Below are 23,923 nucleotides of genomic sequence, written 5' to 3' on the forward strand. Positions count from 1 at the left end.
CGGAATACATACTCTAGCACATGAAAAGATGGGAGTTGCCTTACCAAGTGGGGGGTCAGTGCTAATGAGCCAATTCAATTAAGGTAGAAGTGGCCTATTCTCAATAGTTGACAAGAAGGGGTGAATACCAAGGGAGGGAAAATTACTTGTGTGGTGCTAACGAGGCCAATGCAATCAAGGTGGTCCATTTCCAACAGTTGACAAGAAGATGTGAGTATCAGCAGAGGGAAAATTACTTTTTGTAGTGACCCATCCACTCCCAGTCTTTATTCAGGCCTAATTTGATGGTGTCAAGTTTGCAAATTAATTCCAGTTCTGCAGTTTCTCATTGGAGTCTGTTTTTGAAGATTTTTGTTGAAGAACTGCCATTTTAAAGTCTGTTATTGAGTGTCCAGGAAGACTGAAGTGTTCTCTGGCTGGTTTCTGAATGTTACAATTCTTGATGTCTGATTTGTGTCCATTTATTCTTTTGCATAGAATGGCAGTTCTTCAACAAAAATCTTCAAAAACAGACTCCAATGAGAAACTGCAGAACTGGAATTAATTTGCAAACTGGACACCATCAAAAAGTAATTTTCCCTCTGCTGATACTCACACCTTCTTGTCAACTGTTGGAAATGGACCACCTTGATTGCATTGGCCTCGTTAGCACCACACAAGTAATTTTCCCTCCCTTGGTATTCACCCCTTCTTGTCAACTATTGAGAATAGGCCACTTCTACCTTAATTGAATTGGCTCATTAGCACTGACCCCCCACTTGGTAAGGCAACTCCCATCTTTTCATGTGCTAGAGTATGTATTCCGCTTACTGTATTTTTCACCTCCTGCATCTGATGAAGTGGGTTTTAGCCCACAAAAGCTTATGCCCAAATAAATTAGTTAGTCTCTAAGGTGCGATAAGGACTCCTCATTGTGTTTACAATATTGTGTTTATTTTTTGGCAAGACTTTAACGCTAATGGCACAGATCCTCAGCTGGTGTAAACAGGATTGTCACACAGGGCTGGTCTAGGGCTGTGGTGATGGTGCAAACCTCTACCCCTGTCCCCAAGTGAACAGAACCCTGGAAAAGATCAAAGGAGCAAAGGCCCCATTTAGCATTGTCTGGGTCCACCTCGGGAAGCGGTATGTCTGGCAGATGTTGAGCAGGGCCCACCCCAGTGGCAGTCCTGCAGGAAGAGAGAGAAAGGCCCAGAAGGGTGAGGATGTCAGGTAGGCTGCAGGGGGACAGGAAATCCCAGTGGTGGGATAGAAGTGAATAGATTGTGCAGAAGGGGAAGTCTCTCGCTGTGGTGGGATGAAAGAGGATTTAGTGAGGAACCAACACGGTAAGCACGCGTGGGCTGGAGACAGTTGAGTTAGTACTGTTTGACTTGTCTCCATTTTGAGGACCCCAGCAGAAGGCTTAAGGACATGAGCATAGAAAGGGCGCCTGAAGATAGAGGGGAATGTGGTGTTTACTTGTATGTCTGGGGACCTGTGGTTTTGGTATCCTGAAAGGGTTATGACTGAACGTGATCTGTCCAGAGGCCTAAGTCATGGGAGGAAGTGGACCGCACAACGTCAAAAGAGGCTGCTGCCAGGGGGCATCAGAGGAACGAACTCTCCTATGCACACCAGCCAGTGGGTCACTCCTTCACAAGGCTCCATTAATGACAATGCAGTCACGGGTCTGTCCATAAATTACTTAACGCATTAGGTCCTGAATTTTGCATGTTTGTTTCAGTGTTACAAGGAGTAAGGGGGTCTTGACAATAACAAAAAAATGTGGTGTGTAATCTATGGACGGCCCCAAGTCAATGGAGCGACGCTGATTTATACCAGCTGAGGAACTGACCCACGTAGCGCTTCCAGACTACAGGTAACTGCTCCTCAAGCCCGCTTTTGCGGTCGGTACACCTTATTATCCTCACGCTGCAGATGGGAGAAATTCAAATTGCAAGGTAAAGTGACTTGCCACAGAGGCTGTCAGTGTCAAAACCAGGATTAGGCACAGCTGCTCTGGGAAGTCTAACTCTGAATTTCCTGGCTTTTGTACTTACTATAAAACTTTTACCATAACATGATCTTCATGTCGGGCAAGGAACAGGGAACACTGTCGGGTCCTGAGCATTTGCAGCATTGACACCTGGGGAGTTTTCACATAAATGGCCACTCTACCATAGTGCTGATTTCTCATTAGTAAGGCTTTGAGTCAGTCACGGATTCTGTGATTTTTATGAGACCTCTGCAACTTCCTCAAAATTCCACTGAAAACAAAGCCCGAGCCCCACCACCTGTAACTTAGCTTCGCAGGCCCCGGGCAATTGCCCTGTTTGCTACCCCTTAACACTCGCCCTGTATACATATCCATGATTTATTGTTTATGTCCCATATCCTGCCCGTGACTTTCAATAAAATACCCTTGCCAAAATCGTGGCCCTACTCATTAGCAAAACTACTGAGACAATGCGACAGGAAAAGGAGCAAACCTCATCCTTGCTGGAGCAGTGAAGCTGGAGAGACATTCTCTGTTCCTTGAATCCTGCTGGACAGTTGCGTCAATTGACCTACAGCCCTAGTTACATACATTACTATCGCCACGATAGTGGCTGAGCTCTCTCAAACTACTTAATTCCCACCCCCCATTTCCACTTAAAGCCCGATTCTACAGTAAAACTATGCCCAGACAATTTGGAGACCTAGTACTGCAACAGGCAACGCCTGCATTTGCATGTAATCCCATGCTCTGACTAAGGCTACACCGCATGACAGGTATGGGAAATGTATGCTCAGAGGAGAAGGGAAAACCACAAGATTAATGGCGTCCCCTGCAGGCATGGGGAGAGATTTTAGTGCTATTGAAAGGTGACAGTCAATTTGACCTCTCTACTTAGTCACAAAACAGATACAGCATGGAAGCTGCAATGCAAACTTCCCCACGCTGCCTCAAAGCTGGAGGGTCCCCCCGTAGGCATACAGAATGGTAGTTTAACCTCCATTTTAAACCTGGGCCTCTCAGCTGGGACTGCCATCAGTGGGACCAGCTGTGGGATTTTTGTAACTTGGTTACTTGCTGAGCAGGAGATCTTCAGACCCTGCTCATTTCACACAGGGCACTGAAAAGGCATTAGATGTTAACAACCAAGTTACTGATCTGGTCTGGATTCAAGCCAGTGAGGTATAAGCTAAGGGTGAAATTCACCCCAGTGCAAACGGCTTAGTTGCCATTGGGATCTGACTGGCAAACAGGCCTCATGCTAGCCCTTCCGTGAGTGAATAGCTGTACCAGCAGCACAGCCATTCAACTCAGTGAGAGCAGATGATCCTGAATTGCGGTTCCAGTCAGTCATACACAAACACATGGCAAGAAGGAAGGAGAGAGTGAACACAGACCCAATCATGAGGGACAGCTGGAGGAGAAAGCCAGAAGAGCCCTCAATGGACCACGTTTGAGTTCAAGGTAGTATCCCTGGTCAGGTACCTGCACAGGAGACAGTGCCCAGCCCCTCTCCATGCACCAGCATTTTAAAGTTGGGCAAAACCTAGCAGCAGAGACCAGCTGCGCTATCTTGATGTTCATACACTTCAGATTCTGCAAGGAAACGGAACTCCTTCTCTCAGAGCGGGCAGTAGGAATCCTGTGATTCACAGGACAACATGCTCTCTCTTGTAGAAAGCCTTCACCTGTCTCTTTGGTACCCCCTTCCACTGTACCGGCCCACAGACAGGTGTCGATAATGAGCATCCGTGGAAGGGGTTGCAAATTTCACTGTCTCAAGTAAGGGTCCATCAGCGATGGCTTGCATGGGGGGTTGAGGTGCAGCAGGAGAAGGAAAGTATATGAGAAGGCAACTGGTGACAACAAGGATGGAGAAGAGCACAAGGGGGTCAGGCATCTGGGGCCTCATGCCTCATTTCCAAAGAAGACTGAATAGTGCATTCGAAATTCTACCCTCCAGACTAGTCATAAGTATGCCAGTTAAAATGCCCATGTAAGAGAAAGCTAAGCAGGAAGTTTACTGTTGACTTTGTGGCTGAACGAAGCGATGCTCTACAATCTCTCCACCCTGCTCGACTCCTAATTCCGCAGATGCTTATAGAATAGGAAAGCCACAACAGACGTGAAAGCAGCAATGGCAGCTGGCAGCATATAGTCCTTCAAGGGAAAGGATGTCCCGTCACTGTCTCGCCTTGGCCTGTTATCGTTCTGGGGGGAACTTCCTGGAGGGGCTTCTGAATTCCAAGGAGAGTCGGAATATCCAGAGAGCCTCCTGGTGGAGCTAGAATTGGCTGGAGATGGGTTTTCATAGGCACTGGTTACAACCCTCAGGCCGGGAGCCTCCCCCAGATCAGCGCTAGGATACTCAACCACATGGACTTCATGAGTTCCCACAGCTGTGCTGTCCCAGGTGCTGCTGCTCTCTGGCGGAAGGGAGGCTCTGCTGGTTTTGGTAGCTTCGTCTCTTCTTGGGCCATTGCTGGCAGCCCAAGCTGGGGGCCAGTGGTCAGAGCGAGAGGAGTAGTGATTCTCTTCAGGCTGATTCCTCTGGGCTCTGCTGGAGCTGGAACAGGCACTGGTGGATTTGCTTATCATTAGGGGATTGCTGTCCTGAGAGCACTCGCCGCTGAAGACAAAGCGATCAGACTCCCCAGAATATTGGACATTTGTCTCGGGTGACTCCAGCTGCCTCTTGGCTGGCTCCTCCACGCCTCCAGTGGAGATTAGCACGCCTGGCTTGCTGAGCTCCACCTCTTCATCCGGCTCATTGTAGAACGCTTGGCAGCCCCCAAGGGGGTCTGGCAAGGTGATTTGGGTCTCCCACCCTGCCTCCCTCACGGTGGTGCCAGCTGTGTTCCCAGGGATCCCTGGACTGGTTCGGGTCACACTCGGAGCAGGGGGCTTTGGCACTCGATTTGCCTTCAAGAGACAACAACAGGAACTAGTTAGATACAAACTGAGGCATGTCACTGGAAGCACTGATGGCACCCGACCTCCTGCTTCAGGGCTGAGTGCTGCAAACCCAGCTTCAGTCTGCCCCCAGGCTAACACCAATCCCTCCCAACACTGCGTGGCTCAGAAGGAGGGGTTGTAGCCAATGTTCCCTCTAATTTTTTCCATCCATGGGCAGAATAAATTTTATGTGCACCGAGGTATGTGTGGAACTGCGCCACCAGTAGAAATAATATATATTTTTTAAAAGTTACCATAGGGATAATTACTCCAGCCAGGACAGGTTAGGCATTATAGAACTCACTACTCAAAGAATTTAAGTGTAAGAGAAATAAAAATTACGAAATGCATAGACCAGTCAAAACACTAAAATAACACACCTTGAAAGGATAAAATTACAGAGACTATATGTGCATTGCAGGAAGTACCAATAATAATAAAAGTATGTGTTGGGAACTGAGTGTGAAGGAGACTCTGTGTGGTGCGTGTGTGTGTGTGTGTGTGACAGTGTGTTTGACACAGACTGTGTGTGTGCGACACAGAGTGTGTGTGTGACAGAGATAGTGTGTGTGCTGGCTGCTGGGGAAAGCCATGCACTGTCTCTTTAAGACAGTCACTGAACACTCTGAGGCCTCCTGAGCCAGGCTGTCCCCTCTGCCCTGCTCTGCGGAGATGGGATACAGGGGCTGGGGGAGGGGGACAGCCAGACATCAGCATCCTCCTCCCCCCCATCCCACCCCCACTCTGTACATCCAGCAGGAGGGTCCTGGGAGCAACTGCAGGAGGGAGGAACATGGGGGGAGGGGCACCTGAACACGCTGCCGGCTGTACACACTCTGCTAATCAGCTGGGCAGCATCTGAATCTCTCCTGCGCGGTTGCCCAAGTGCACAGGGAACACAGGTCGTAGCTAGCTCCCCTCGGCTGGAGGGATGGGGCGAGGAAGTTATCCGGGCTCAGGAGGACCCTTTGGGATGGGGAGGGTGAGGAAAAGATGGAAGAAGGGTGGATAAACTGGGGGGGATGGGACGGGACAGAGACACTAGCCGCTAAAATGAGCACGAGGCTGGAGGGACTGATTTACAAACAAAGGGGAGAAGAGTAAACGAGCAGCTTGGCTGGGGCAAATCTCCACTTCCCTTGTCTGCAAATAGGGTCTTGCCCCATGGCAGCCACACCAACGGCTGCTATCAGGGCCACTTCCAAGCGCAGACAAGGCCCTGGGGACAGCCAGGAGGGAGGTTCGGCACCTGAGCCAACCAGCATTTGCAAATTGTAACCACCAAGGTGGGAGGGGAAGCATTCAGTGCAATGCGCAGGAGTCTAACCAGGAGGGTTGGGATGAAGCTAAGAAGATGAAATTCCAGGCTGTCCAAGGAGAAGCTTCCTAACTGTGAGATCTACCCACCAAGGGAAGTGGGGGAGGCCCCATCATTTTGGACACAGAAGACTGTACAAGCCACTACAGTATGCAATGTTGTTTACTCCCCTATGCCGAGGGATAGACTAGGTGACCTACAAAACAGGCTTTGCCAATCTTTGGGGCATGAGAGTCTTTCCACCGACTTCAGTGGGCTTTGGCTCAAGCCCTTCATGGCCACGATTATGGACTGTGCTGCCCGATTCCACCATTAGAACCTCACTCGGCTTAAACAAAGCTCTGGGACAGGGCAAGGAGAATGGAGAGAAAAAAACCTGCAGAAAGGGTCCAGGCTAAAAGACAGGATCTCTCCGAAAGGCTACAGTTCTGCAGGAGACAGTAGCTCGGGCAGCACAAGCCCATTTGGGGGCACTGTGTACAACGGGATCAAGGTGAACACCCCCCCAACACACATGACAACCTACGTTCTCTTTTGGCATGGAGCTGCTGCTGCTGTCTGTCTCTCTCGCTGGCAATTCGCGCTCTTGGACGGGAGATTTCAGCTCACCCAGGTCGCTGTTGAACGCTGGCCCTGACGGGTCAGAAGGCAATGCAGGCGAACTAGGTGGAATCACAGCAGTAGAGGAGAAGCCACTAAGGTCAGGGAATTCCACAGCAGGCATGGCATTGGAGAGCTTGAGAACTCTGTTAATGCTAGTCGTACTGGGATGGATGGGGGAACCGGTTGGAAGAATGTTGCTGGGCCCAGGAGTCGAAGCTGGGCATAGCACGTGAGGTGCAGGAGTTGGGATCTGGACTTTGCTTTGAGGATCTGGAGGGGAACAAGGCACAATGTGTATTAATCAGGATGTGTGAAAGGAATGAGAGTCATAAGCTCTCCCCCAACCCCACACACAATATTTCACTATTAACAATGGGAAAGTCCCAGTTCAAGGGAGGGGGTAGTCTCCAGGGTAGAAGGAGTCTCTCTTATCTGGTGCCTCTTTATGAAGCCATGTTTCTTGGTTTTCTTGTACAGGGGGGAAATGTTATACCTGCTCCAAACAAAAAAAAGGGAGGAGAGCAGGGCATTCTGCATTAGGCCTGCCACACATGAAGTGCATTGTTAACAAACCACGTGTACAACAGGGGTCTGAGCCAAAAGGCCCTGAGGTCAATGGAAAGATGCCCTGTAGCAGGGTGGACCCCTGCTCCTGCCCTGAAGGGTTAAAAACAGCCCCGGGGGGGGGGGGGGCTGTGGCAGAAGAAAGCAGCTACTAAGCTGGGCTGATTGGGAAGTGGCTGCAGCTGGGCCACACTCCAATCAGGCCACAGCTGACCTATACAAAGAGGCTGGGAGCCAGGGGCTTAGGAGTCTCTCTCTAGCTATAGAGGGAGATGGGCCTGGCTGCAGGGAGCTAGACACAAGGTACCTGAGTGAAGCAGGGCTGGGGAAAGGCTGAGGAGCTGGGGAGCTCCAGCCTGGAAAGCCCCAGGCTGCGGCCTAGCATTGGGCTAATAGGTACTGGGGGTTGCAGGGGGCAGCCCAGGGGTAGGCCAAGGCAGCAGGTCCAAACCCTCTTTGCCAGTGATGAGTGGCTGATACTGCAGTCTGCCCCAGGGCGTGGGGCTAGACAATGACTGGCAGTAGCCATATACTGAGGCAAGGTGGGGATAGTAAGTGGGGGGTTCCTCAGGGAGGGGAGACCCTAAGACTGAGAGAAAGGGGTTACTGCCAGGGGACAGCACCCCAGGAAAGAGGCCACCGGGTCCAGGGAGGGACATGGGGGCCAGAGGACAGGCGGATCACCGGCCTGCAGAGGGCGCTCCAGAGCTGAATCGAGCTAATTCCCGGTAGACACCAGCAGAAGGCGCCGCAGGGGTGAGTCCGCCCGTCTACACTCCCCCAGTGACTTCAGAGAGGTTTGGAGCAGGTCCATGAAAGAGAACGGGGGGGTGACTGTGGGGCACAGGGTGATGGGCCTAACACAGGGGTTCTCAAACTTCACTGCACCACGACCCCCTTCTGACAACAAAAATTACTACAGGACCTCAGGAGTGGGGACCAAAGCCTGAGTCCACCCAAGTCCCGCCACCCTGGGGGGGGCAAAATCCAAGCCCTTGGGTCCCAGCAAGTCTAAGCCAGCCCTGGTGACCCCATTAAAATTGGGGTCACGACCCACTTTGGGGTCCTGACCCACAGTTTGAGAACCGCTGGTCTAATGAGAGACACTAAGGAATGGACGCCGGTCAGGCATTTAGTAACCTCCATTGTACTATCATCTGAGCTAAGAGGTTTAGTCAATTCCAGGTAGACAGATAACTGGGAATGCCACACAGCATCCTCAGTAACATCCATCTGCTGCCAACCCCATGCAAAGCCCCATCCTCCCCCACTGAAAGGTGGTAAGGGCTCCAGCTTATAGCTTTCGTTTCTACCTCCCATGTTGATGAAGTAGCTAAGCTCGCTGGCTCCCAAACTCCTCTCTCTAGTACCTTCAGGCTCTCAGCAAGGTGCTTGGCCCTTCGGCCTGGGCCACAGGGAGCAGCTGGACTGACCAGGCTGCTGTGGGGCTCTCTCTCGGTTCCGTCTCTCACAGCGCTCTGGTGCGCAACACAACTCTACAACCTGGGCCTACTGGTGGGGAGAGTCTTTGTAAAGAAGTCAGCTGGGTTGGTACAGACAGCAACAGTCACATTCACTCTCTTGTTACAACCAGCATCTCCCCTTTGCAGGGGTTCATGGGGAGCCATTTTCTGGTTTTGGTTCATGGGAGGTCAGCACCCCCCTCTACTCCAAGTCCAAACCCAAATCGAAACTCCGCCCGAGACAGCCAAATCTGGCTTGGTCTCCGGTGGTGTCACCACATTTGGTCTGTTTTTCCCCTGGCAAACCTGACTGAAGGCAGCGCAGGTTGGCAAACCTATTGACAAACCAGGCCCAAGTCTCAGGTGTGTAACTAGGTCGAGACTGTCCCTCAGTTCTGGGTGTACGTCTGTGTCCTACAGGGAAATTGTACTAACAGGTTACTTTTGCCTGGGGCCCAGGCGCTGGAGGGCTGTGAATTGGCCTTGGCCCACCACAGCGTTGATGAGCTGTGAGGAATCCAGCTTTGGCCGCTCTTAGCCAGCGAGTGGGCCAGCCAGTTTCACATGGAGGGGAGTGGCACAATACCAAGAACAGCCTTGCATTGTGTTGGATGCACCTCTAGGTGTACCGCCCCGCCCCCAACAAATTCTGCTTGGGGGTAGGAGAAGCCAGTGGCTATACAGACACTGCAACTCCCACTGCAGCTGAAAGCCAGTGCAATTTGATCACAGGTTTCAATGTCCCCAGCTCATCCCCGGTGTTGAAGATGCTGCCCCCTTTGCAGCAGGACCAGACTAAAATGCCCCTGTGTGAATACTGAGGGGGAAAGCTCTTACCCCTGCTGTTTGCCAGTCCACTGGCAACTCCCAGGGTATCTGCTAGGCACCCTCCCGACCGTCCACCACAGTGGGAATTGATGCCGCTATCTGGGTTCTGCTCAGGGATCCCCTGGGAAGGTCCAGTGGAGGGGCCTGAAGCCAGTTTTTCAGAGGAGCTGGCCGAGCGCATTGTGCCGAGATGTAATGCTCCCAAATCATGAGCGGTCACATCCTCACTGAGATCCGCGGGGATTGTGCTCATTGTCTGAGAGGCAGGCACTGATCCGATTGCAGGACTAGAGTCAGCCCTTCCTTTGATGGCTCCCACATCACCATAACTGTGTGTGCTTTGTGCAGAATCTCTGATTTGGTGTAGGGGAAACGCATCCCTCTCTCCGCCACGGTCTCTCTGCCCCTGGGCACGTTTCTGCTCTGCATCAAACTGGGTCTGCAGGAGGAAAGGGTCACGAACATCCACCATGCTGCTTGTCAGATTCCCATTCTCGTAACCCTGCAAAGCCTGAATCTTCTGTTCCCGGAGCGAATCTCCAGGCTGCTGCCCATCTCCGTGGACAGCTCTGTTGGCACCGGAAGTCAGGGGAAAGCGCTCAAAAGAAGAATAGTAAACCTCTTCTGGCTGGTTCTTGAAATCCTCTCGGCTAGGAGCGGCGGCTGGCTCCCCTCTCTGAACAGGCTCTCCAGGCATGGATGCCTTTCTGCTGTTCCCAACGTTCAGGTGGTTCATGTTCCCAAAATACCCACCGCTCACACAGACCGGATGCTGCTGGCGGCCAGCCCAGTCTTGACTCTGTCCTCTCGGGTCAGGTACTGGTCTGCTTGGCTGAGCCACTTCCACCTCTTCTCTGGGAAGCCCCACAGAAGCCAGCAGGTGTCCCGCTGGTGATCCAGGAGATAAACGGACTGCTGTTGGGGCCAGACCATCTCCATGGTTACCGCCTTCCTGTGATGCCCTGAGATCAGCTAGTGCTGCGTTCCCAGTGGGTTGGGAACTCGGAGCTTCCCTCCATGGGGTCAGGGCATCTTCTGTAACCTGAAAGGAAAACCAAGATGTGTTTAAACCATAAGACAGTTATTCTCTGGGCCCAAAGGGACGGGGGCTCCCTCGTGTGAGGCGCTGGACAGACAGACCCCCAGGCTCTGTGTTCTGAGGGAGACAGAGCCCTGGTGTCCAACTCCTCTCTCCACAGCGCTGCCTCTACACCTAAGCCCTGGTCGACAGGCAGAGCCCCTGGGAGGGGGTGTTTTACCCCAGTTGCTGAACTCCGGAGTGAAGCACGGACCGAATGGACATGGGGACTAGCTTTCCTCCTCAGCCTTGGAGGGAGTCGCTCTGGGCTCCCCCCCTGCCTCGAGGCCTGTGGGAATTACGGGGTGACAATCCAGCACTCCCCTAGCACCAAGATCGCCTTTTAACCAGAGGGAATCGCCGTGTGCCAGGGCATGCAGAATGGAACAGCTACATCCGGAGAGAGAACATGACTGACAGAGTACCCGGCACATGCTGCAGCCACTTCTCCATGGCTGGAGCAATGGCAGCACCAGCCGGAGAGAGAGAGAGAAGGGTCCAGACTACCTTCTGACCCCCAATCTATCAAGCCCATGGCAAAGGTGGGTTAACAGGCAGCTGACTGTAACACCCTGAATCTCTGGACCATGTGCACCAGGCTGAAGCGCATCTGCTTTGGATGGAACGGGAGCAGTGCAGGAGCCAGGGATGTTGGCAATGTGCTCCCGCACCCTGCGGGGCAGCCAGGTCTGCCCCTTTGAGCAGTCAGAACAGCACAGGGGGGCTGGGACACAGGCAGGAACTCAGCCCAGTTTTAAGAGTCAGGTTCTTGTCAACCAAACCCAAGAGAGCTAGCGCCACAGGACACTCTCAGAGACCAACAAACCTTTTGCTTTGCCATCGGCTCCATTTCTTGCACAGGAGTATTGTATTCCCCCAGGTCATGGCAGCTTTCCGCTCCAGACGGATTAGTCTGGGGAGGCAGGGGTGCGCCAGACCCTGGGAGACTTGCTGGCTGCCTAGGCAATGGAGGCATGTGGGGATTGTTCACAAAGGTGGGGCCAGCGCACCGAGGATCAGGATTAGCAGTCGGTGGTGGCATCTGAGAGTTATTCACAGCAGGAAGTGGTGCCTTGCTCCGAGGACCTGCAGGAAGAGTGAGCACAGAATATTTGAAGTGATCGGTAATATGGGAGATGGGGCGTACCAGCAGGGGCTGACTTTGGCACTGGAGTGGCCCTAGAGGGGAAGCGTTCTGTCTAATCAGAGGGAAACCAGGCACCGCCAACAAAGGTACCGTCACTCAGAGGTGCGTCCTCTGAGGGAGAGAGCAGTTTTCACTCTCCATGGCTCATTTCACGCCCCAGCTCTCAGCTGAGACAGTCAATGAACGCTTGTTGTCACTGTGACAGCACTTCCTGTGAAACGGACACATCCCCTAGCAACCGGGCTGAGACCCCACCTCATCTCACCTAGGCTACGGAGCATTTAGATCTGTCTGGCACACCAAGCCCTGGCTCATTACAAAAAGATACGAGTTCAAATACAATCTATATGCAGGGCAGGGCACAGATCACCTCCAGAGAAACCAAGAATTATTGACCTCCCGCAGAATCCTCTCCCAAGTCAGCCTCCACCCCCTCGCTGATCAGCCAGGCGCCGCTCCAGGTGAGCAGAGGGGCTTGCAGCGTCCCCGGAAGCTCAAAGCCAGGCTGTGGCACGCACAGGTGGATTCCAGAAGGTGACCTTATTGCCACCAGACCTCTCCCATTTGTCCCTGGAAGGGACCGTTAGCTTGAGCACCAGAGCCAAGCATGCCAGGACAGACAGGATCCTGCGCTGAACCCCTTTGCCTTCATGAGGTCCCATTCTACCACGCCGCTCATCCAACGTGGACTTGCTAGTACGTGAAGGGCCCAGAGGCCATATTTTCTACGTGGATGATGCTCAGGGTTCTCTCCCCATCTTACCCAACCCACTGGTGTGTGGCAGTGCCACTTACCCCATGCCTAGCAGAGACGGAGGTTTGGACAAGGCCCGCACGTTAGCCCACGAGCAAGCGCTTGTAGGTTGGCCGAGGCAGTCACAAGACCTGGTGAGGTTTATTGCTGCTCCCTGCACTGAGTGAGTTTGCCGGATGTTTGCGACACCAGTCTGCAAGCTGGGGATGAGTCTCATTGGCTCTCCAGTTGTCCCAGGCAGTTGGAAGGAAAAGTCACAACCTGCTTGAAGTGGGGCCAGACCTCGCTACAGTTATGCAGGTCTCTGTCACCTCGAGTCTGAATTACTGCAAAGCGGACAACATGAGGCTGCACCTCCAGGCCACTCAGAAACCCCAGCACAAAACTACACTACATGTGGGATTGAACCTCAGTGATTTGGGGTGCCAGCTTTCTGCCCCTCTCCTTGGGCGGTGCCACTGCAGATGAGATCAACTGAGGGACTGGAGCCAGCAGCTCGTAGGTTTTAACAAGGGGAAGGGGCAGGTGCTGTTTGAGGAGAAGCCCTCAGCTTTGGAACCTGCTAGCACAGCCGGGACCTGCGGACTTCCAGAGCAGATGCATCACCAAGCTTTCAAGAAGGAGGTAGGTCGGGAGAGGGGTAAGTGTGTGAAAGGCTGGGGTTAATTTATTAACCCTGCGGGCAGGAGGGATGGAGGAGTCAGGCTTTGTTACTGGCGCTGGTCTCTACCATTGATTGGAGTTGTGTGCTTAGAACATACACCCTCCTAATGACAGCAGTGATAGCACCAAAGAGACTTCCAGGAAATGGGAAAGAAACAGCATTGTTTCAATGGAGGAAAGATTGCCCAGTGGTTAGAACATAAGACCAGCCATACTGGGTCAGACCAAAGGTCCATCTAGCCCAGCATCTTCCGACAGTGGCCAATGCCAGGTGCCCCAGAGGGAATGAACAGAACAGATGATCATCAAGTGATCCTGCCGTCGCCCATTCTCAGCACTAGGCTGGGCCTTGGGTGACCAGAGTTCAAATCCCAGCTTGGCCATAGGCTGCTAGTGTGACTTGGGCAAGTCACTTAGGGCCAGATCCGCAGAGGTGTTTATTTGATTTCAATGGGAGTTTGGTGCTGAAACCAGCTTCGGTGCTTTTGCAAATCCCACGAGGTGTCTACTGGCAGCTTTAGGCCCCTCTGACAACCTGGCCCCCCTGGACCTGGGGGATAACAGCCCTGCCCTACCTCACAGTCAAGACTGCGAGGCATTGAGATACCGTGGTGATGCTAGAGAGCGCCCCAGGGCCGGGCAGCTAAGAGAGCGCAGCAGGTACTAAGGGACAGGTACTGCAAGGCAACTTACGGACTTGGTGAGCATCGTACTCGCACTGAACCCTGTCTGCGAGATCATGGTGCCTGTTCTTCCTGAGCGCCTCAATGAGCTCCTTCACCCAGCCACTCCTGCATTTCAAGTAGTCGAAGAGCTTCCACACGGCGCACTCGTTCCCTTTCCTGTCGTCGTAGGCTTCGATCTCTTCCTAAAAATCAGCAGGGAGAGAACACTGAGAAAGGGGCCAGCTACAGGGGGTTTCCATCAGTCCCAGCAGGAGTCAGACAAAGCTCTCGGCAGCTCAGCACCCGGGGTCCCGCCGAGGCAGAGGAATTTAGCCAGGAGTCAGCTGGCAGGGTTGCTCAGTGTGAGATGAAGCTCCAGGGAGGCGAGGCCCCGTCATGAAGTCGCGATGCAGTTTGGCAGAGTTCTGTGTTGTGCACTAGGAGGTGGTCCCGTGGTCAAGCAGCAAGGTGAAGTGCAAGGCAGGATGGTAACACGTTACTGGGTCTGCGCAGAGGCAGGACAAGCAGGGATGCCGCAGGACAGGAGTGGGGTGCTCATAAAGGGGGGATGATAGAGCAGGAGGGCTGGAAGCAGTTACAGCTCACACAAGCTCGAGCACCCTCCATGTTGTACCCTCCATCCCACCTCCCTATCAGGAGGACTGCAGCCAGTGGGAGCTCTAGACGTTGGAGCAGGTGAAAGCCAGAAGCAAGCCAAGGCTGGAGAGCAGCAGGAGCAGAGGTTCGGTTAGGGAGGGAGGAGGGAACAGAGTAAGGAAGGGGGGGCAGGAAGGGGCACTATTTTTCAAACCCTGCTGTATGGCTCTCCCTTTACCTTTCAAGGATTTTGGGACGGGGGGGAAATCAGTGACTGAGGCTCAGCAGACCACCTGCTAGTCAGAATAGAGCCGTGCATGCCAAGACCATAGTCTCCATGAGCTGCAGTGGCCACAGGCCTAAAAATATATTAACCCTCATACTTCACAGTTTAAGCTGATCACTATTAGGGATCAGGAGGAGACCTTTCTGCTGGGACAGACTATCCCATCTCTGCCCCCTGCGGGGTTCTTGCATCTTCCTCAGAACCACCTGGTGCTCCTCGCTGTCAGAGGCAAGATAGGGACCAGACGCACCTGATCCAGTCTGGCAATTTCTAGGTTTCCTAATTCCATGGGCTATTCTTAACCAGCAGGGCGCACTGGTTGGTTACCTGCAACCGTGCTTCAGGCAGAGCCTGTCCCCGAGATGCAGACAGAGAGCCCAGGCTGCAGAAAGCAGCTCCCTGCTCTAACTAGGAGGAGACTGACTGAGCAGCAGCAGCTATAGATGCAGCTGCCACAAAACACTCCCACACAGTGTTTTTCTCTCTCTTTCTTACCACACAGAGCTCAAGCCAAGAATTCTTCTTTACTGGCAGCACAATCCACACACACACACACAGAGAGACAGACTCCTTAAAAACAAGACAGACTTCTCAGGTGTCATGCTGGGGTTGGGACTGGGCATGGCATGAGTGTCCATGGCTGCTCCAGTGACAGATTGCTGGGTAACATGATGCCATCTCTGTGTCTCCCATCCCCACATCCACCCCTCTTCACTTTTCAATATTTAAAAAAAAAATCTCTGAGCCTGTATTGTGCTCCCTCCTAGTTACGATTCTGGCATCAGTGTCCCACTGGCTGCATGGCCACTCCTTCTGGATTTGGACTGGGCTTTATGCCTCCCAGGATCCACCTCTAGTTTGCAGCCACCAATTCTGTATCTGGCAAAAGACTGCCTTAGTTCTACACTTCACCCTGTGATGAGGGATCTGGCAGCGCAACCGACTGGTCAGCAGGCATTGTGTCCTGTCTCTGTGCCTGCACCATACGGGGTGTGAGCCTAGTTCATGAGAGACTTGATTCTTTAGCTCAAGCTGTAGCAGTTCATGCTTCTAGCTCTGGAGGTTACAGGTTCGATCCCCAGCCTGTCGCGGCTGATAGTTCTGGCCAGGAATCTAGAGCAGTCTCGCTTGTTGTTTTCTATTTGTTCTGCCCAACTATTCGTACACTGGTGTTCTAAGCTTTGATCTAGCACAGTGTTTCCCAAACTTGGGACGCCGCTTGTGTAGGGAAAGCCCCTGGCGGGCCGGACCGGTTTGTTTATCTGCCGTGTCCGCAGGTCCGGCCGATCGCGGCTCCCACTGGCCGCGGTTCGCTGCTCCAGGCCAACGGGAGCTGCTGGAAGCAGTGGGGGCCTAGGGAGGTAAACAAACCGGCCCGGCCCACCAGGGGTTTTCCCTACACAAGCGGCGTCCCAAGTTTGGGAAACACTGGTCTAGCACATTAAGCAGTTTTCAGTTTTGGGTGAAGCTGTTGGTTCCGCGAGACAGGAGGTTAGAGTTGTGGAGGGATGATATCCCACACATGTGTGCCTGAACTAGCAAGGCAGGATCAAAGAAAACAGAGTTAAAGAATAAAGAATTACCCTGTCTGCATCAGAGAGACACGGCAGATGGCGAATCAGCTGGAGCACCCGGGTGCGATGGAAGTCAGACATGTTTTCCCTAATGTACTCATAAACCTTGTCCTCAGCAAACCCCATCTTTGCTTCGCACCTAGGAGTGAGAAGATCAATTTAGCAAAAAAAACAAAAACAAAAAAAAAACAACCACCCAGCTGTCATTAGTTAACTTTTATATTGCAGGTTGGCCCACTGTGCAAGGCACTGTACAAACAGGAAAAACAGATGGTCCCTACCAAAAAGAACTTATGGTCTCATAATAATAATAATAATTGGAGCTGCTCAGAAAATTGTTATTGAAAAAATCCTATGAAAAATGAAAACTTTTTCTGTTAAAACTGTGCATCTAACACAGGGATCGGCAACCTTTGGAACATGGCTCGTCAGGCCAAGCCCCTGGCAGGCTGGGCCGGTTTGCTTACCTGCTGTGTCCGCAGGTTCGCCCAATTGCTGCTCCCACCGCTCTAGGCCAATGGGGGCTGCAGGAAGCGTGGCCAGCACATCCCTCAGCTTGCGTGTGCATTGCTTGATTTTTCTATCGCAGGGTTTTTTTTGGGAGAAGGGAAGATATCATTTGAGGTTTGCTCTGTTTTAAAAAGGCCATGTGACAAACGTTTAGCATCTGAACATCTTCACACTCTTTTTCACAGAAACTACAGTGCTTTTAGCAGGGTGAAACTGACAGGGGTGAGCTCTTGGCTGAATTACTGCAAAAAGCTGAAGCTCCATTTCCTGTTACTAAGCAACAACTTTGATCAGGACTACTAATGAATTGAAGCTACTTGCTTTTCTTTCATCACACCATGGCTACGTACACACTACAGCTTAAGTTGACATAAATTATGTCCCTCAAGGGTGTGAATTAGCTACCTTCATCATTTATGATGACGTAAGTGCAGGTGTGGACAGTTCTATGTCCATGGCAGAGCTTCTCCCGCCAACTTAGCTACCACCACTCGTGTGCAGGGGGTGGGGAGGAGGATATATGCAGGCCTGCCTGTAAAGGCCTATACTTTAAGAATGTAGGTGTATTTTTATCATTTGGCTAAGCAGCAGGGGCAGCCATAAACTGGGAAACCCAAGGTCACATCCTCACATTCCAAACCAGTCACACTGAAATAAGGTGGTATTGGGCTATGAAGCAGACTGTGAAGAACTTCAAAAAGATCTCACAAAACTAAGTGATTGGGCAACAAAATGGCAAATGAAATTTAATGTGGATAAATGTAAAGTAATGCACGTTGGGAAAAATAACCCCAACTGTACATACAATATGATGGGGGCTAATTTATCTACAACGAGTCAGGAAAAAGATCTTGGAGTCGTTGTGGATAGTTCTCTGAAGATGTCCACGCAGTGTGCAGCGGCGGTCAAAAAAGCAAACAGGATGTTAGGAATCATTAAAAAGGGAATAGAGAATAAGACTGAGAATATATTATTGCCCTCATATAAATCCATGGTATGCCCACATCTCGAATACTGTGTACAGATGTGGTCTCCTCACCTCAAAAAAAAAAATACTGGCACTAGACAAGGTTCAGAAAAGGGCAACTAAAATGATTAAGGGTTCGGAGAGGGTCCCATATGAGGAAAGAGTAAAGAGGCTAGGACTCTTCAGCTTGGAAGAGGAGACTAAGGGAAGATCTGATAGAGGTATATAAAATCATGAGTGATGTGGAGAAAGTGGATAAGGAAAAGTTATTTACTTATTCCCATAATACAAGAACTAGGGGTCACCAAATGAAATTAATAGGCAGCAGGTTTAAAACAAATAAAAGGAAGTTCTTCTTCACGCAGTGCACAGTCAACTTGTGGAACTCCTTGCCTGAGGAGGTTGTGAAGGCTAGGACTATAACAGCATTTAAAAGAGAACTGGATAAATTCATGGAGGTTAAGTCCATAAATGGCTATTAGCCAGGATTGGTAAGGAATGGTGTCCCGAGCCTCTGTCAGAGGATGGAGATGGATGGCAGGAGAGAGATCACTTGATCATTGCTTGTTAGGTTCACTCCCTCTGAGGCACCTGGCATCGGCCACTGTCGGTAGACAGATACTGGGCTAGATGGATCTTTGGTCTGACCCGGTACGGTCGTTCTTATGTTAGAAAGATGATCCTGTCCTGATAGTGTCCATCACAACCAGATAAAGGAAGAGATCTTAACATGGTTAAAGAAAACGTAGTTTGATAGCATCCTGTCTGGCAAGAAGTCATCTATCAATGGTTGTGGTTTCCTGGATCCCAATAGGATCAATGGTTGTGGTTGTGAAACTCTCATTTCTGTATTGTTTTATCTTTGTATCAGAGGGGTAGCCGTGTTAGTCTGGTTCTGTAGAAGCAGCAAAGAATCCTGTGGCACCTTATAGACTAACAGACGTTTTGCAGCATGAGCTTTCGTGGGTGAATACCCACTTCTTCTTTATGGCCCCCACTTTTCTATTGTTAATCTGTCTGGTTCTTTAATTTTTGTTAGTTGTATAATTAATTTTGCTAGATGTAAGATAATAAGGGTAGAGGGATATAATTGGTTAGAGAATTATGTCACACTATGTTAGGATTGGTTAGTTACATTTCAGTAAAATGACTGGTTAAGGTATAGCTGAGACTATTACTATATAAACTGGGGTCAAACAGGAAGTGGGTGGGAAAATTGGAATCATCGCTTGCTGGTGTCAAAGTTAGACTCAGGACTCACAGTTTGTCAGACCACTCTGTTTTATTAGCACAGCGCTCTGCTAATGACACCCAGATAATGTGAGCACCATGCAAGACACAAACTATCTTATTTATACAGATAAAAGGGTGAGAACTTAACAAGATAACAAAGGAAGCAGAATCAGATAAGTTTACCTGGGCTAGGCATGCATATCTTATTTCCTTACTAACTATTACCCATCTTCTGTTAATGTTTTGCCATTAGCACCATTGTGTATGCCTAATGTTTCTTTTCCTGGCACCTGTATTTCAGCATTTCTTATTTCTGCTTAAAGGTACATACAACATTTCTTTAATCCATTCTTATTTTTACAATATAATTCATTCTACTTTCACACTGGAAATTAACCCCAATAAACATTCCATTGTTTGGACTTCTGGTCTTTTGCAGTTTGCTGTCTGTGTGAGAAGAACTAGGGAAGTGGGAGGGTGGAGGGAAAGCCCTCTAACAAGGTTGGCTGGCGTAATTAAGTAATTAGAGCAGCTACACTAGAGTTTACAGCTGTATACTCTTTCGCGTAGCCATAGCCTCAGTGCTACCATTCAGGAAACAGGCAAGGAGTATGCAGCATGATTATATTGCCCTAATGCTGCTTCTTAGGACACATCTACACTACTGCTTATGTTGGCAAAACCCAAGGATGTGAATATTCCACCCCACTCAGAGATCCGTTACACTGACATAAGCACTAGTGTGCCCAGCACTATGTTGGCTGAGACAGAGCTTCTGCTGCTCGTGATTTTATTATGGGGGTGATTTTATTATGCAAACAGGAGACCTTGCTCCCGTTGGCAGCGAGTGTCTTCACCAGACTTGCTGCAGCTGTATCAGTGTAGCAGCCAGGAAGGCGTTAATAGATGGATGAGTCACAGCTGAAGAAGTGACTCATCCAAGCGGTCAATTAACAACAGCTGGCATGGCTATGAATACTAGGGAAGTTGCCTGAGGTGATAGAGCTCTGGGGAGTAAAGAGCATAAGACAATGCAGCTGTGTGAAAGGTGCCTGCAGACAATCAGCAGCAATAGATCCAAGCAGTCCCATAGCTACTTAATGCTGGGTCCCCACCTGGAATCCAGGGGACAGGAAGGGAGACGTAAACCTTGGGAATAAAGGAGCAGGGACTACTGAGCCCAGACTGGGGCAGAAAGCCTGGTATAAAGTTTGTTAGATTTAGGTTTTGTTTGGACTTTTTTGTTACTCTGAAAGGGGTGATGCTCCAAGTGACCTGGCTGGAGGACTGAGTCACAAGGATGAACAGGTCACTGAGTGGCCCAAGCTACTGCTGGCAGGGGATGACCAGGACAGAGGGACTATTAAGCCATGCCAGCCACCCCAGAGCACATTGACCACTGGCTGGACCTCCTACATTGTCTTTAATGTCTCCTCCATTTTCCTTGACAATCCTTCTAAGGGTAAAATAAAAGTCTGAATGGGGCTGTTACAGCACTTTGAGATACTGGATCTTAAACTGAAAACAGCTTTCAGGCAAGACTTCCAGAGGGAGCCCTGGCAAAAGACAGGCAGAGAGCACATGCTCTCAGCCAGAAGGCTGCCTAGAGCAGGACTCAAACCCACAGCACCTGGGTGCCAATCAGAGCAGGTCACCTCAAGGCTGGCTGCTAACAGCCTGGGCTCACAACAAAGCCCCTATCCTGATGCCTATGCACAAGGGACTTTCTCTGACCTTAGGAGGAGTGCTATGTAAGCTCAATAGCTTCCCCCTCACCCCAGCAGAAGCTGGTCTAATAAAAGATACTTCCTCACCCACCTTGTTTTGCTCTGGCTCATCAATTAAGCTCAAGCCAGCTTAAATTTTTACCCAGAACAACTTTACAAATATTATTTCCTGAAAAGGGCAGGGAGTGCCAGGCGCTCCCGGAGATCAATCCCAAGTGGGTGATTTTGATTTGGGGAGGATCAGAACCATAGTTTAAGGTGTGTGCAAAACAAGTTATGAGAACCATAATGTCCTGATATCACATGCTTTTTTTTTTTAAAGGTGCATTGATTTATTTGTCAGGGTCCCTCTCACAGGAACCCCTTGCTCAAGGGTCTGTATTGGAGGCAGTTACCCTATGCAGCTATGGCTACACTACTATTTTAGTGCATTAGCATATCCGCTGAGCTGGAAATCACACTTGCAGCTCCAGTGCAGACATACTCATACTAAGACTACTTGCCTCAAAGATTACAAGCTAAATAGACAAGACATAAAAACAAAGCATTGTCCTCATTCCTACAGATGGGGAAATGAGGCACAGAGAGAAAACGGGTAGGATTTTCAAGAGCACTTTAGTGATTTAGAAAGTCAATGGTACTTGGGCTCCTAAATCACTTATGAAAATCCCTCCCTCAGCAACGTGCCCAAGAAGGGTTGTGGGTGAGCTGGAAATTGAATCTAGTGCTCTTAACCCCCAATCCAGTGCTTTATTCAAAGACCACCTTGTCCTGACTCTCATGCACACGGTATCCCATGGTAATCTACACAGATGAACATGAATTATAAAGTTAAAAGACAGAAGTCTAGTGTAAGTGCTGTGCAGTCTGGCAACTCAGAGTCTTTAAGACATTCATGACTGTACAGTTACAGTATTGTCAGTCTGGGTCAGTGCTTGCACTGAAGCATTCTAGGGAAATACAGGAGGAGGCCATGGCAACACACAACCAATCAATTGTAGTTTCACTTCCTGTTTTGAAACTACTAGGGAAACCCAGGTAGGCAGAATGCAAGTGCTCTGATTGGAATTTGTCTGTGGTTTTGCAGGGCTTTCACCCATCTCTTATGGGATCTCTTTTGTCCATAAGTGATCAGGATCACAGCCATGGATCTCTTTAAAAACATGGCTCTCTAAGCACATGATGCTAGGGGACTGGTTCACTACTGACAGAGAGCACAATTCATTTGGCCCTTTTGCACCTCCTTTGCCAATGCAAAGGGGTTGTGAATAAGACAACCCCTCCCATAAATAACTCCTGTCCTGGGAGCTTCTCTATGAGGTACAGGATTGGCTCAGGGGACATTCTGGGATGTGTGGTCACATGTGGGGAGCAAGGCATCAGTTATTCCCTGCATGCCACAAAAACTGAAGTGCCCCTGGCAGTTCCCTGAGAACTGCCCTAGCCTACAACAGAGGTGAACTGGTCCCCAACAGTCCCGGAATCAAGGAGACCAGTCCTCTCCTCACTTCCTGAGTTGATCCAAGAATGAATTGAATTCAGTGGACAGTGCACTTTACTTAATTCCCCAACAGCATCCCTAGTGTGCTCCAGTCTACGATGGCTAGCCTAATGTGATCTGAGAGCACAGCTTGAGGCTGTAATGCCACAACACACTCTTGCACAAAAAGGTGGGCTTTCTGCCTAAAGAAGGGGATACATTTCCACAGATTTTTGCATGGGGGGACTCTCTGCAGATTCTCACTCTGCTGCTTCAAACCTGACTGCAACGATTTTGACGCATGTAGGCCCCAATCGTGCAGGAGCATAACTTTATTCAGAGTAATTCATGGGACTAAAGACGGCTGTGCAAGTGTGTTTGTGGATTGTGGGAGTGTGATGTAAGTGCAGCCAGGTCTTCCCAAGACAAACACAGGGGTTTCTTGATAATTTGACACTTGCATCTATGACATCCAGTGCAGAGCAGTTATCTCGCCTGCAAGCCAGGGCTTTGCAATAAGTGTTTGCATAAGGCAGCTACATTTATTACAAGCACTTCCTCGTTCAAGTTCAAACTCCCACATCAACCCACCAAATGACTAATCACTGCTCAAAGCCTATCTGGTCTACAAGGTAGCGAGTTTAACAGTCCTGGAACAGACAGGGTTCTGCATAATGCGAACAAGACCCAGTGAGATTATTTAATGTTCTTGTTAATTTCTCTGCTTGATTCTCTGAACTTGCCCCAGCTTTCTTCTGACTCCCCTCCGCTCAGCAGAGCCAACAAGCATTTTGCAAAACAAAGGGGGCCCACCAGCTCCTTTCCATGCTCCCTCCTTTAGCTGGGGCTGCTCCGAGCAGAGAGGTCATTTGCAAACCTAAGGGAGCATCCAGAAGCCAGACCCCGCTGCAAAATCCGGCCTCGTCCAATGACACCCGGCTCCCCGGGCAGAGAGAGGGCTCTGGGGCAGCGACCGGCGGGGGGGGGCGCCGCTCCTTACCTGCGTGCGGGCAGCGGCAGCGGAAGAGCCCACCAGGAGCGCCAGACAGACAGACACGCACGCGCGCGGCCTCTCTCGCGCACTCCCTCCCGGGGAACGTTCTAAACCCGCCCTCTCCGGGCCCCGAACTTCAGCCGCCCATTGGCCGCGCTGCCTCTCTCTAGACGTCCATCAAGCGCTTTGTTTGCAGGGGCTGCTGATCGCTCGCAGCGTTTCCGTCGGAGGCGGGGGCCCGCGGAGCTGGCCTGGCTTGGCCTGGCCTCCGAGGGGCTGTGCAAAGGGACGGGAGGAGCTAAGCAAAAGCAGGGCGGCTTGGTGCAGTGACTACACAGGAGGGGGGCTCGGGGGTGCTTGGGCGCAGGACCCCCAGTAGGAAGGATGTGTTAAGTGGGTAGGGATGGACTGTCGTGGTCCGGTCCTGCTTCGGCTTTTTCCTGTCCCCAGGCGCCCTGGCTTGCTAAGCAGCCGAGCTGGGGAAACCCCGGCCGCTTTTATCCAGCTCTCGGACGAAATGGAAATTCCCATCCGAGGGA

The 23,923-nt window shown here is 50.8% G+C and overlaps 1 protein-coding gene across 2 annotated transcripts; it reads right to left on the reverse strand.

Moving 5' to 3' along the window:
- Window positions 1-869: 869 nt before the first annotated feature.
- On the reverse strand, window positions 870-23,508 carry MAVS (mitochondrial antiviral signaling protein). 2 transcript variants are annotated; one of them, XM_045017409.1, is made up of 7 exons: window positions 23,391-23,508; window positions 16,483-16,612; window positions 14,045-14,219; window positions 11,614-11,873; window positions 9,719-10,751; window positions 6,778-7,124; window positions 870-4,900 (listed from the first exon to the last, which is right to left on the reverse strand). In XM_045017409.1, the coding sequence occupies exons 2-7, from the start codon at window positions 16,597-16,599 to the stop codon at window positions 4,061-4,063; spliced, it is 2,772 nt and encodes a 923-aa protein (XP_044873344.1). In that variant the 5' UTR covers window positions 16,600-16,612; window positions 23,391-23,508; the 3' UTR covers window positions 870-4,060. The 2 variants fall into 2 exon arrangements, with proteins under 2 accessions (XP_044873344.1, XP_044873345.1); XM_045017410.1 differs by lacking the exons at window positions 14,045-14,219; window positions 16,483-16,612; window positions 23,391-23,508 and adding an exon at window positions 12,025-12,090.
- Window positions 23,509-23,923: the final 415 nt, after the last annotated feature.

This window comes from Mauremys mutica, chromosome 5 (genome assembly GCF_020497125.1).
Source record: "Mauremys mutica isolate MM-2020 ecotype Southern chromosome 5, ASM2049712v1, whole genome shotgun sequence".
Taxonomy (NCBI): domain Eukaryota; kingdom Metazoa; phylum Chordata; order Testudines; family Geoemydidae; genus Mauremys; species Mauremys mutica.

What these genes read in the sequence shown, in the direction of transcription:
- MAVS (XM_045017409.1), bottom strand. Translation starts at nt 16,599, where the DNA reads ATGGGGTTTGCTGAGGACAAGGTTTATGAGTACATTAGGGAAAACATG. An exon ending in GTCTCTCTGATGCAGACAGG is followed by an intron (nt 14,220 to 16,482) that starts GTAATTCTTTAT and finishes GCTGATTTTTAG; the next exon opens with GAAGAGATCGAAGCCTACGA. An exon ending in GCTCCATGCCAAAAGAGAAC is followed by an intron (nt 4,901 to 6,777) that starts GTAGGTTGTCAT and finishes TGTCTCTTGAAG; the next exon opens with GCAAATCGAGTGCCAAAGCC.